Consider the following 13,477-nt stretch of genomic DNA (forward strand, 5'->3'; position numbering starts at 1 on the left):
ACAGTTTTGCAGAATCAGTTATACACAATGAGTTAGTACTAGGTCATCGTTTCAATTCCACACCAATGCTGCAGCATTTAAAATGCTTTTGAAAGGTAAATTTAGATTAGATTCTCTAGAGTGTGGAAACAGGCCCTTCGACCCAACAAGTCCACACTGCCCCTCCGCAGAGTAACCCACCCAGATCTATCTCCCTCTGACTAATGCACCTAACACTACGGGCAATTTAGCATGGCCAATTCACATGACCTGCACATCTTTGGACTGGGAGGAAACCGGAACACCCAGAGGGAACCCACACAGACATGGAAGAATGTACAAACTCCACACAGACAGTCACTCAAGACTTGAATCGAACCTGGGTCCCTGGTGCTGTGAGACAGCAGTGCTAATCACTGAGCCACTGTGCCACCCTTGTATATCCCCTCACAACCAGTCAAGTCCGAGTGGCTAGTCTTGTTGACTACAGCAAGAAAGGGGATCTGACGGGGTAGAATCCTTCTTGTTCAGGCCAGTGAAGGCTCATCCACAAACATACACACCCCACCCAACTGGCCTGGGGAGCCCAGTACTTTTCCCCAGGGCCTGCCAGGCTAGCCTCAGCAAAATTCTGCCTTATTCTCATATCTGGTTCCATGGCTGTTCAGATTTGTCGATTGTATCCTGCAGAAATCAATGGACCTGGAGGCATCAGTGGGACTCGAGAGCTGTCAGTCATTTGGTCGACAACCCTTGGAGCAAGGACATGTTTCCTGATTAAGGGGAATGGTGAAGGATGGCTCAGAACTATCTGGTCTAGAGAGGTGCACCTGGCCCAACTTTTAAGCCAGGGTTGGTTCATTGCCTCTGCATAAACTCAAATACTATAAAGTATTTCATTTGCAGGCACTTGAATGGTACTTACCTGTAGAAGACATATCAGGCTTGAAAATTAGAGGGAGGCATTCATTGGGCACATTCCAACATCTAACCCAGAATATCCGACCTACAGAATTTTGAGCCCAAGCTAATCTTAAAAAAATGAGGATGATGCATAAGATTTAAGTTATTCAGTTGTTTATTTGAACCACAGGCGATGCTCATAATTACAATGAATGAAGTAAATGTATAACTTGTGCATAATCATTGTACTTTAACTTCGTTATGAAGTTTACTTTATAAACAGCTTTTCCACAGTTAGAAGTTGAACTCGTATGCTGTTTGTGTAGTTGGGAATTTCAAGTGAAAGAGATTTAATGTGACTAATTGTCAACCTTCAGCTTCCACTGAACAGACAACAGCAGTATCTTTGATGCGGATGGGGAGGCGATGGCTCAGTGACATTATTGCTGGATTGTTAATCCAGAGTCCTTTGGATCCTGGGGACCCAGATTCGAAACCCAGCATGGCGGAGGTTGGAATTTGAATTCAATAATAAAAAGAAACTGTTAAAAAATCATTAAGTGTCTAAGGATGACCATGAATCCATTGCCAATTATAGGAAAAACCCATCCAATTCACTAATGTCCTTTAGGAAAAGGAGCTGCCATCTCACCTGGTCTGAACTACATGGAACTCCAGATCCACATCAATGTGGTAGTCTCTTAACTGTCCTCTGGACAATTAGGAATGGGCGAACCGATTTCCAACCTACATCCTGCACGCATTCACATGTAAGACTCTTATCTTCAAGTTTAAATCTCTATGAGTCCTCATAGGAGCCTAATGTTCCTCTTCCTGTATTCCCTTTTGTAATCCACACACCCACTTCCTTTGCCTCATCATTGGTAACTATTAATTCAGACATCTATTCCCTATACTTTTAATTTTTTCCTTAAATCAGTGACACCCCCTCATCCTATAAATGAATATAATTTTTTTTTAAAAATCCATGTCCTCTAACACCTAGAAGGGCAAAAACAGCAAACTCATTGAACAAGATCACCTTCAAGTTCCCCTCCAAGTGACACACTGCTGATTTTGAACTATACTGCTGTTCTTTCATTGTTGCTAAGTAAATGTCCTGAATTGGAAATCTATCACCATTCGTTTGCTGTTGCTAGAATAAAATCCTGGAATTCCCTCCCCAAGTGCATTGTTGGCCTACCTACAGCAAATGGATTGCAGCAGTTCAAGAAGGCAGCTCACACCACCTTCTCAAGGGCAAGTAGGGATGAGCAATAATGCTGGCCAGCCAGCCACTTCCCCACAAAGTGAATTTAAAAAAATGAAATTGAGGAACCAGTTGATGTAGTAGTCTATATGGATTTTCAGAATGCATTCAATAAGGTGCCACAGAAAGTGTACTATGGGTGTACATCTATCCCACAGCTCAGGAAAGTGCCCACTACCACTTTCTTAAGGGCAGTTTAAGTATAGATTGGTAAGAGTACTAAGCTTTTCAGTGATGTTGATATTGCATGAAAGAAGTATTATAAAATAAGAAAATTGCAGGAGCATTTTATCTTCATGGCAATATGTTGTTGCCTCAGAAGCAGAGCATTTTTTAACCAAGGTATCAATGCAAGTGTTAGAAAGTCGATAGTAATTGAAAATGCAATATGCCTCTGCAGAAATATATGAATTTAGTAACATTACCTCTAATAATGAATCAAGCACCGGAGGAGGGCACGTCATAAAAAGTGTCACAAAACTATCAGCAATTCTGCTAAACAGGTGATCTTGATCTTCTTGGGAAGGCTTGTAATGATCAAGAATAAAATAAATTTGTTAAAATCACAACTTCATTCATGACTTCCATTCTACATACTGAATACAGCTAAACTATAGATTAAAATGCAGCAGACAATGACAAAATAATACTGTGATGAGAAATATCAAAATTATTCCAAACATAAAAAAAGACAAAAATATATAAATTATAGAAAGCAAGTCTTTGAAAAGTTACAAACAAATGAATACGCAAAAGGATTATACAATTTAAAAAGGCAAGCAAATACAGATTTATATTTATCATACAAGTCAAGCAAAATACTGAATATAAAATTACTGAAAAGCAGCTCTTTGATAGCTTACTCTTTTCCAACCTACATCCTGCACACATCCACATGTAAAACTCTTATCTTCAAGCTTAAATTTCTATGAGTCCTCATGGGAGCTTAATGCTCTTCTTCCTCTATTCCCTTTTGTAATCTACATACCCACTTGGTAACTGTTGGTAACTGTTATTTCAGACATCTATTCCCTATATGTTTAATTTGTTCCTTAAATCACTCTTTGGGCTGAATTCAGTAGACATAGTGGTGGACCAGTTCATTGGCCAGAAAGCTAGTGACAACTCTGTGGCAGTCCAATCCTAAACTCCTGAATAGATTAAGTCCCAAACAAGCACTGGTTTTCTTGAAGTCTTGATTCTAGGGCCTTTGAATGCAAAGATACCTAGCCCAAGAGCAGCCATCCAATGGGATATATGTACGAGCATCACATCCTAGGACTGCAGTAGGCTCAGGAGCAACAGCAGAGATGAGAGTCGGACTAGAGATAAGTGAAGAAGCTTATTTAGGATGGAAGTGGGATGACTTGGCGAGGTTTGAGGTAATCGTGGAGGGCGAGTGAGGAGGGAGCATTCAGCTGTGTAGTCATCTGGAAATACATACACATGGATCCCACATAGCCAGTGGCAGTGAGACAACAGGATCAGCCTCTTACTGGCCATGCAAGGGCTTCAATTGACCTAAAGGTGGAAAAGACAACTTTGATGTTCCCATTGATGACTTACTCATGAGGGTGTCAGGAAGACAATGGTTTCTCCTCCCTATATCTTCTTGTCCGATTAAATGTCCTTCATCCATCTCCCTGTATGCTCCTCAGCTGAGATGGGGAAATGGGCATTAAATTTTGCCTTTCAGTTCTATCCTCCTTAAAAGCCATAACACTTTAGTCAGGCAATATTTGGGTCATATAAAGACGTAAAGTGCTGGAGAAACTCAACAGGTCTGGCAGAATTTGTACAGCGAGGAAAAACAAAGTTAATGTTTGGCGACCAATACAACTCTTCTTCAGAACCGGTGTGTAATGCTTCCATAATGATTTCTGATGAAGGACTTTTGCCTAAAATGTCGATTTTCCTGCTCCTCAGATGCTGCCTGACCTGCTGCCCTTCTCCAGCACCACTCTAATCTTGAGTCTAATCTCCAGCATCTGTAGTACCCACCTCCGCCATGCTTCCATAATATCAGGAGTAACGTTCTCCAAATTCTTAATAACAACTGCTGATTTGAAATACTGAAAAGTGCAAGTGAAAATGTTCCACTATTTTTAGTACCAGTTCTGAAGAGTCATATCAGATTTGAAACATTAACCATATTTTGGTAATTCCTTCTAATATCTCTTTTTAAAGTATAACATCTATCCTTATTTAAATGTGCCACTGTGGAATGCCTTTTCATTGATAAGCTGCTCACTAAATATAGTTAATTATTGGCAATGATAGTTCAATGAGTTTAATAAGTAAACAACTGACTCACAGAGCAGCAGGTTTTAAATTCAATCCCTAATCTATACTAGCACACAGTGGTGAACGATGAAATAGGTTAACATTTTTACCTTCAGTATTTTAGGCTTTTCACACCAATAGCTGCTATTAAGATATTTTTGGAGCATGACACGTGATGTTCCATGCGTTATGGAGGCATCATGCACCAATTCCATTCTGGCAACATTTTTCATAGAAATGTTAAAATCAAAAGTTTATCTGAACTTTTTACAGACTGTTACAATGATACACCCAAACATTTTTTAAAATGACATAATTGTACCTGAAACTTGGAAAGGAAGAACCACCAAAATGCATCCTGAAGAATGGCACCAGATGAAGTTGAGAGAACCAGCTTTTTCAAGGTAATTTGATATTGAAGCTGTCAAGAAGTTTAGTTGATTTAGTATTTGTAACTTTATCATAAGCTTGACTACAAAAAAGGATAGGAGACAGTGCTGTACCCTGCAGCAGCTCACATGACACTTCATAAAATATAAAATACTACAGACACTGGAAATTTGAACAAAAAAGAAAATGCTGGAAATAATCAGCAATTCCAGAAGCATCCATAGAAAAAGAGCATAAAAGAGTTAATGTTTCAAGTTAAATATCTTTTTCAGAACATATTATTTTGAGAAATTTTGGAATTTTCATCTTTGGAATCTTGCCAGAGGCCATGCATGAGGCCATTCTTCTGACAGAACTAGAGAATTCAAAAACCAAATCAGTTTCTGGCATTGAATAAACAATAAAATATTACACATGCTGAAAATCTGAAATAAAAACATAAAATGCTCAACCTACGGGATAGCAAGCAAGAGCTAGGATACTGGGGACATCTCTGCATTTTTCATGTTTCTCTTTCACCCATCTAACTCATTACTTTATCTATTCACCCATTTGATGTGCCACATGCTTACCATATTTCTCTCACTGCATCTCCAATTGTCTCATTTATATTTTCTTTCTCTCATTTACCTATTTCCTATTTGAGATTTGAATACATTATAGGTAATTCATTTAATTTAATTTTCATCTGGGTATGTTTATGATATTTTACTTCACCTTCACACTAGTCTGTTCAATTTTAAAATTCTGCTCATGTGCAATATTTTTCAGCTCTGGTGAAAGAGCAAGCCTGAAGCATTAACCCATTTATTCTGTCTACAGATAGTCTCTGGTCTGCTAAGTAGATCCACACAGTTTTTTTTTGCTTTTCTTCATCCTTTGGTATTCTTGTACATTTCCTAGTACGCAACTGTAGAATAGCATTGGCGAAGAGCAAGGAAACAATCGCCAACTAGTCTGTCTCCCAACTCAGTGTACTAATTCAATTTACAATATTTATCCACCACAAAGTAAGTGGTGATTATACTATTTTATGAAAACTAATTAAAACTAAAGTTACAAATCATATTTTGTAATGCATAAGTTGAAAGAGATGAACAACTGAATAGATAGTTATAACACATATGACATCTGTATGCATATTGAACTTCAGATAGAAAAGTTAAAATAGATTCAAATTATTTGTAAAAACATAAACAACCAGTCACATTTACTTTCCAATATTTTATCGAAAAGACACATGGATCTGCTGTAATGGTTAAAAAAAATGCTTTTCCTTCGCCACATTCTCAAAGCATCCAATTTGCGAATCTATAACTCTACCACAACAACAAAATCAGAACGCATAATAATTATTAGCATGCTAAAATGTTTCAAACTTCACAAGGACCATAAAATATTCCGAGATACAAGGATAAGGAAGGAAAACAGTTAGTTAAATCAAGTTTTAATAATAATAACTTACATCAAACTTCTGAGTCCTCCAAATCAAACTTAGCAGTTGAATAGCCTCAGTGTGTCCAGGAAGTTCTGTAAACTCAAATGGTTTGAAACCTGGGAAACGTTCAGACTAAATAAAAAGAAAAATTACATATGACAAAAAAACTTTGACTATGTTTTTTTACAAAGAAGGTGAGTGATTCTGTGGTCATCTATTTCCTAACACTGCTTTCTTCCACCAACCCCACAATCGAATAATGAAAGTGGAGAAGCTTTTATACATTTAATACATAAAAGATAATAGAAATAGAGTCATAGAGATGTACAGCATGGAAACAGATCCTTTGGTTCAGCTCGTCTATGCCGACCAGATATCCCAACTTAATCTAGTCCCATTTGCCAGCACTTAGCCATATCCCTCCAAACCCTTCCTATTCATATACCCATCCAAATGCCTTTTCAATGTTGTCATTGTACCAGTCTCCACCACTTCCTCTGGCAGCGCATTCCATACATGTCCCTCAGGTCCCTTTTATATCTTTCCCCTCTCACCCTAAATCTATACCCTCTACTTCTGGACTCCCACACCACAGGGAAAAGACTTTGTCTATTTATCCCATCCATACTCCTCATGATTTTATAAACTTCTATATGGAAACACACAAAATCCAGCTCATGGACCTGCTCCAACATTCACATTTTAGCCATTGCAGTCAGCATTTTGAGCTACATGAACAGAAAAGTATCACTTCAACAATGTAACAAGCCGATCTTTCTCCAGCCAGCTAATATTTGTTTCATTTTGGAATTGGCGTCTTTACCTTTCCTAGCTGTTGACTTGATAGTTCAATTTGGATAAGGTTCAGCAATGTCTATGTTCATGTTCCAATGAATTCTAACAAATTCTACTTATTATAACGTTGACTTCTGAACTTACAAAATACGAGGTCAGTTAAGCATAAAAGTACACAGCTTAATGCATGACATGTAAAGAAATTGAAGGTTACAATTATATCTCCTATAAAAGCAATCAAATATGCTGTGGAACTCTACCATCCCAATCCTGATGAAGTAAAGGAAATATTATTTGAAAATGTAATTATTTGAAATGTACTGCTGTAGATTTCAATATTGATTGATATTTTGGAAATATGCCCCATTACACTAAAGGTACAGGGAGAAGTTTCAGTTTTGTTTTGGCAGAATTATTAGGCTGCAGCAACTTAAATTAACATGGCAAAGAATGTTCTGCTAGAGACAGATAAGGTTGTGGTTGCTGGAGATCAGTCATCTCAGCTCCAAGATGTCAATGTAGAGTCCAGTGTGATAATGTATGAGACACAATCATCTTCAGTTGTTTCATCCATGACCATTACGTTTCCTTCATTGTATGGTCAGAAGTGGGGATGCTCGTTGATGTTCAGCACCATTCGTGACTCCTCAGACATTGAAGCAGTCCAAGTTCAAATGCATCAAGACTTGAAGCTATCCAGGCTTGAGTTTACAAATGGCAAGTAGCATTCAGACCACACAAGTGCCAGGCAATGACTATCTCTAACAAGAGAAATTCTAACCATTGCTCTGACTATTCAATGGACCTATCATCACTGAATTCCCAACTACCAGTAACCTAGCATGGTTAGACATCGACCATTAATTGAAATGGACTAGCCATCTCAATATTGTAACTACAAGAGCAGATCCAAGGCTAGGAATACTGCAGCAAATAACTCATATCCTGATTCACCAAAGCCTGTCTAGCATTTACAAGGCACAAGTTAAGAGTTTGATGAATTGGAAAAAACAAAGAATTGTGGATGCAAGAAACCTGAAACAAAACCAGAAATTGCTGGAGAACCTCAGCAGGTCTGGCAAGATTAGAGGACAGAAATTGGAGAAAACGTTCTGGGTTCAGCAACTGTTCTTCAGAACTTATTGTAGCTAGGAAAAGGTGTGATGGAATACCCTCCATTTGCCTGGATGAGTTCAATTTCAATAACACTCAAGAAGTTTGACACTAATCAGATCAACTATACCCACAAATATTCACTCCCTCCACTACCAACAGTGTATACCACGTACAAAATACACTGTAGAAATTCATCAAGAATCCTTAGATAACAGCTCCCGAGCCCATGACTACAAATATCCGTAATGACAAGAAAGCAAATACTTGGAAATACCATCACCTGCAAGTTCCTCTCGAAGCCACTTGCCATCCTGGCTTAGAAATACAGGTATTCCCCCTCCGTATCCGTGGGTGATACATTCCAAGACCTACCGTTGATGCCTGAAACTGCAAATAATCGCAAACCCTATCATTTAAAAGGGAAACTTACCTCCCCACAGCCCCTGGAATTATTTCTGGAATGTTCCACGCAATATTTTTGGGCCACAGTAAACTGAGGATAACTGAAACCATGGAAACTGAATCTGAGTATATCGCAATTCCTTCACTGTTGCTAGTCAAAATTCTGGAACCCCCTTCCTAACAGATTTGAGAGCATATCAGCACGAAATGAATGGTAGCAGGCCTCTTACCACCACCTTCTGAAGGGCAACTAGGAATGGGTAATTATTGCTGAACCAACTAGTGCCCACCACATCCCTGAATGAATAAAAAGAACTTTGGTGACTTTTCAAAAAAACATTACTTGTACCTAGGCAGAATACAACATAAATTTGGTGGTCTGGTTCAGGATTTTAACACTTGTTACCTTCTCTAGATGCTATATCTAGAGCTATTATCTAGAGATAATACGCTATTATCTCATTTACTCTTTTTGTCAATTTCACACCTTAACTGGGAGATGTGAAAAAATGAAAGAGGAATGCAACAATGAGGAGGAAAGGGTGAGAGCAAGGCATGTTGTTAAATGGTAATAAAAACAGCAATGAGGACGCTAATAATCATTGCTATCTAATAGTCCATTGCGGTGTTTCTAGGAACCCTACCCCTCTCCATCAGTTTAGCAGCTTCATCTTGAACTTGATTTGTCCAAAATAGCAATTTCAAGGACTTATACCCAGGACTGTTTAAATAATGACAATGAAGATAGTAAACCTTGTGACTAATATCTGACTACTGAAGTTATGAATTGAATAAACTCCATACATCAACAGTGGGAATATACAGCCCAACAACAGTTAAAAATGGTGTATTAATCCCTGGGCAATCCAACAACAGCTCAGAATTGAATAACTCTTTCACACTGCCACTAGGAATTGTTTCAAAATGGATGTATTCTCTGTATATGATATTAGTGACTGTCACTAGGTCAAAATCTTGGAACTCCCTTTATAACAGCACTGTGGGTGCACCTAGCCAAAATGGTTCAGGAAAGCACTTGCCATCACTTCTCCCTTTAACTGTGCCCCTCTCTCCTTGAACCTGTGCCCTCTTGCAGTTGACCTTCCCACCCTGGGAAAATGCCTTTGAATCTCCATCCTATCTATGCCTCTCATAATTTTGTAGACCTCTGTCAGGTCGCCCCTCAGCCTCCATCTTTCCAGCGAAAACAATCCGAGTGTATCCAACCTCTCCTCGTAACTTAAAACCCTCCAGACCAAGCAACATCCTGGTAAACCTTCTCTGCATCCTCTCCAAAGCGTCCATGTCCTTCTGGTAGTATGGTGACCAGAACTGCATGCAATATTGAAAATGTGGCCTAACTAAAGTTCAGTACAGCTGGAACATAACTTGCCAACTTTTATATTCAACATAAAACATTTCAGACCTCCTCTGTGTCCTATGCATCCCAAGGAGCTCTGAGGCTGCGACCTCTCACTGAGCTGGGTGCTCCATGTTCTTCATGCCAAGCACCAGCCCCTGCCTGTTTACCAGGTACCTTGTTAAAGCTTGCATGTCCCCTATTACCTCACACTACTTCAGCAACCCATTTCAACCCATACGCTCAATGTCAAGATGCACCAAATTGAGCTTCATCTACAACTGTCCTAAGCTACCCCACATCATTTTACTTTTTGTCTATTTTTCCAGAACACAGTATACCATGTATATTGACCAATCATGGTCACCCTACAACCATGTCTCTGTAATAGCTATCAAGTCATGTATTTCTATTTGTGTCTTCAACTATCTTGTCACAAATGCTGTGTGCATTCAGATAAACAGCTTTCAGCTTTGAGTCTTTAACCATTAATACTTATTCTGGTTCTAGTTTCTGCACACTTCTGTATATATTTTCTACCCCTTCCTGTCACCTTTGATTATCTTTCACTCTTCACTGCCCTGCACCTCTGCTTTTCCATTTCTTTTTGTTTCTTTAAATTTCCTTTCAGTTGAAGCCAGCTTCCCCTCACTATCATCAGTCTTTGAACCATGCAATTACCATGCCAATTTGCACATGATCCAAAGGTTATTTCCTTTGTGGTCTGCTTTCTAATCTCGCCCAAAGATGCTCATAGTTCCTCAGTAGAACCTCTTTCCTAGTCCAACCGATGTCATTGGTACCTATGTGTATCATGGTGCCCATCCTGATGAAGGGCTTATGCCCGAAATGTCAATTCTCCTGATCCTCCAATTCTACCTGACCTGTTGTGCTTTTCCAGCACCATACTCTGGGCCCCTATGTGGATCATGGCAACTGGATCTGTCCCCTCCCACTCCAGGTCCAGCCAAGTAGAGATGTCTTGAATCCTTGGTGCCTGGTAACAGCTTTTGGGACTCTGTCTTTACTGCAGAAAACAATACCTATGCCCCTAATTATGCTATCCTCTATTATCATTACATTTCTCTTTTCTCTCTCCACTTGAATGGTACTCTGGATCAGGGTGTCATCTGCAGTTCACTTATTCTGCCCATAATCTGTGTCCTCATCCACACCAGAAGCAAAAACCATGCGCAAACACCAAGACATAATGGGAGGAAGTGGAATAAAAAGACCTTCTGAGGGCACATCAGTGGCATGGGTGTTCAATCATAGGACATAATCTGCACTTTTTGAATGTATATTCACTGTCAATTCTAATATGTTATAGTCTTATTCAATCAGTAGGAAATGAGAAGGATCACCAAAGTGAAAGATGTAGAACAAAAAGATGTGCTGAATTTCAATAACCATTCCTTGGTACCTCTGACATAGTCAGCAATGTGGGTGACTGATATTACATCATCCCTCAGGAAACTACATTCTTATAAATTGGGATTTGAAATCAGGGGCTACACATTACAACCAGGGGCACTGAGAGCAATAATAAGGTCTAGGGAAAGAAACAGTACCAGGGCTGTCCAATTGGTGGAATCCACATTCCTTTTCAGAATAATGGCAGAATCTGTCTTGTATCTACAGGCTCCAGGAGGGAAAGATCTGTCCCATGTTTAGGCTTCTCAATGCCATTTTAAAACACTTAAGAGAGTGAACGGCTGTCAAATTTATGAATTTGAATGGATGTCATTTGTATATGTGAAACACTGGAAGTTCAGGTGTAAGATGCTGTCCCTCTTATTATTGTGGAGCAACGGTGAGCATATCATTGATGGAAATTAAGTGAGTTCAAAAGCCCAATTCATAAAGTTTGTTACACAGATATTGCACATTTATCATACCAAAACAAGCTTATATTTTCATTAAATAAAATGAGCTGAATACAGACAACTATTTTTTCTTGTTGATTAAGAAACTGTGCAAAGGGAATAATCTGTATCCCGTTTATGTTGTTTGCCATGTTTCCAAAAATTTTAACAAAACCTCAAGACTAGTTTCTTTGTAGACACTTTATAAAATTCACTGAAGTTAAGAAATGCTTAGCTGTTGTATGTATGTTCAGAAAACCTTACCTCAACAGTCTTGCCCGTGCGTGCAAAAGAAAGTTCTTCAGAAAGCTGTGAAAAAGAAAGCAATTTTGACAGTTGTATTTCCTTCAATGTTTCAAATCTCATATTTTCCATTAATGATTGAGTTAAAAAAAACTTCATGATAAATTCAACAAACTTAAACCAAACTTCTGAATTAAAATACTCTGGATCTATAATATGTTTAGTTTAAGAATAAGAGAAATACAGTAGGTTGTAAGTTTGCTCACTGAGTAGGAAGGTTCGTTTTCAGACGTTGCATCATCACACTAAGTAACACCATCAGTAAGCCTCTGGTGAAGCGCTAGCATCATGTCCCGCTTTCTATTTATGTGTCTTGTTCTCTTAAGGGGGTGATATCATTTCCGGATCTTTTTCTCAGAAGTTGGTAAATGGGATCCAAGACGATGTGTTTATTGATGGAGTTCAGATTTCGAAATAAGTGACAGTTTAATGGCGAAATTTTTAAAAAATCTTACCAAACAGCAGATGCACCTGTGAGTAATGTGGGCCCTGAGACAGAACAGATGGCTGCCAGTGCTGGGCCACGTCCCCACGTTGTATCTGAGTGATGTGGGTCAAGTGGGTTTGGAGGTGGCCAAACAACTTTGTTAATGAGAAAAAAAAACTTCATGAAAAAGTCTTTGGATTTTGGAGCATTTCAGATTTCGGGATTTCGGATAAAGGATTGTCTACCTGTACTTCAAATACATTGAGTATCATAACATCAAATGACCAACATAGTATGCGATCATTGAAATCAGAAAAGCCAAGAAATACATTCCATGGCTAATTAAAATTTGCCATTAATACCTCAATTAATTGATTTTGCTCCAAATGGTTGATTGGTTAGCTTACAATAAAAACATTTATCATTGTTAAACATTTCAAATAACGTATGGAGTGACATAAACATTACTTCAAAAGATGTCAAATGCCTGGATAGCAATGTGTAATGTTAATTGGACAGTAAAATCACTATCACCTAAAGATTCCTAAGAAATTATTATGCTCGGATGCTCCAGCTTTGGAGGATGTATGACAGAAACACTTTTTAGATTAGATTAGATTACTTACAGTGTGGAAACAGGCCCTTCGGCCCAACAAGTCCACACCGCCCCGCCGAAGCGTAACCCACCCATACCCCTACATCTACATTTACATTTACCCCTTACCTAACACTATGGGCAATTTAGCATGGCCAATTCACCTGGCCTGCACATCTTTGGACTGTGGGAGGAAACCGGAGCACCCGGAGGAAACCCACGCAGACACGGGGAGAATGTGCAAACTCCACACAGTCAGTCGCCTGAGGCGGGAATTGAACCCGGGTCTCAGGCGCTGTGAGGCAGCAGTGCTAACCACTGTGCCACCGTGCCGCCCACAAACTCTTTTTA

The 13,477-nt window shown here is 39.0% G+C and overlaps 1 protein-coding gene across 4 annotated transcripts in view; it reads right to left on the bottom strand.

Annotated features, from left to right (window-relative positions):
* Positions 1-13,477, bottom strand: part of LOC140468927 (protein FAM227B-like) — a 308,644-nt gene that overhangs the window by 275,959 nt on the left and 19,208 nt on the right. For all 4 annotated transcript variants that reach the window (XM_072565043.1, XM_072565044.1, XM_072565041.1 and 1 more), the window contains 4 exons: positions 12,066-12,110; positions 6,291-6,395; positions 4,758-4,856; positions 2,578-2,679 (listed from right to left, as the gene is read on the bottom strand). In XM_072565043.1, the coding sequence (XP_072421144.1) occupies positions 2,578-2,679; positions 4,758-4,856; positions 6,291-6,395; positions 12,066-12,110 (351 nt within the window). The remainder of the gene's footprint in view (positions 1-2,577; positions 2,680-4,757; positions 4,857-6,290; positions 6,396-12,065; positions 12,111-13,477) is intronic.

The sequence above is a fragment of the Chiloscyllium punctatum genome, chromosome 48, assembly GCF_047496795.1.
Source record: "Chiloscyllium punctatum isolate Juve2018m chromosome 48, sChiPun1.3, whole genome shotgun sequence".
Classification (NCBI taxonomy): domain Eukaryota; kingdom Metazoa; phylum Chordata; class Chondrichthyes; order Orectolobiformes; family Hemiscylliidae; genus Chiloscyllium; species Chiloscyllium punctatum.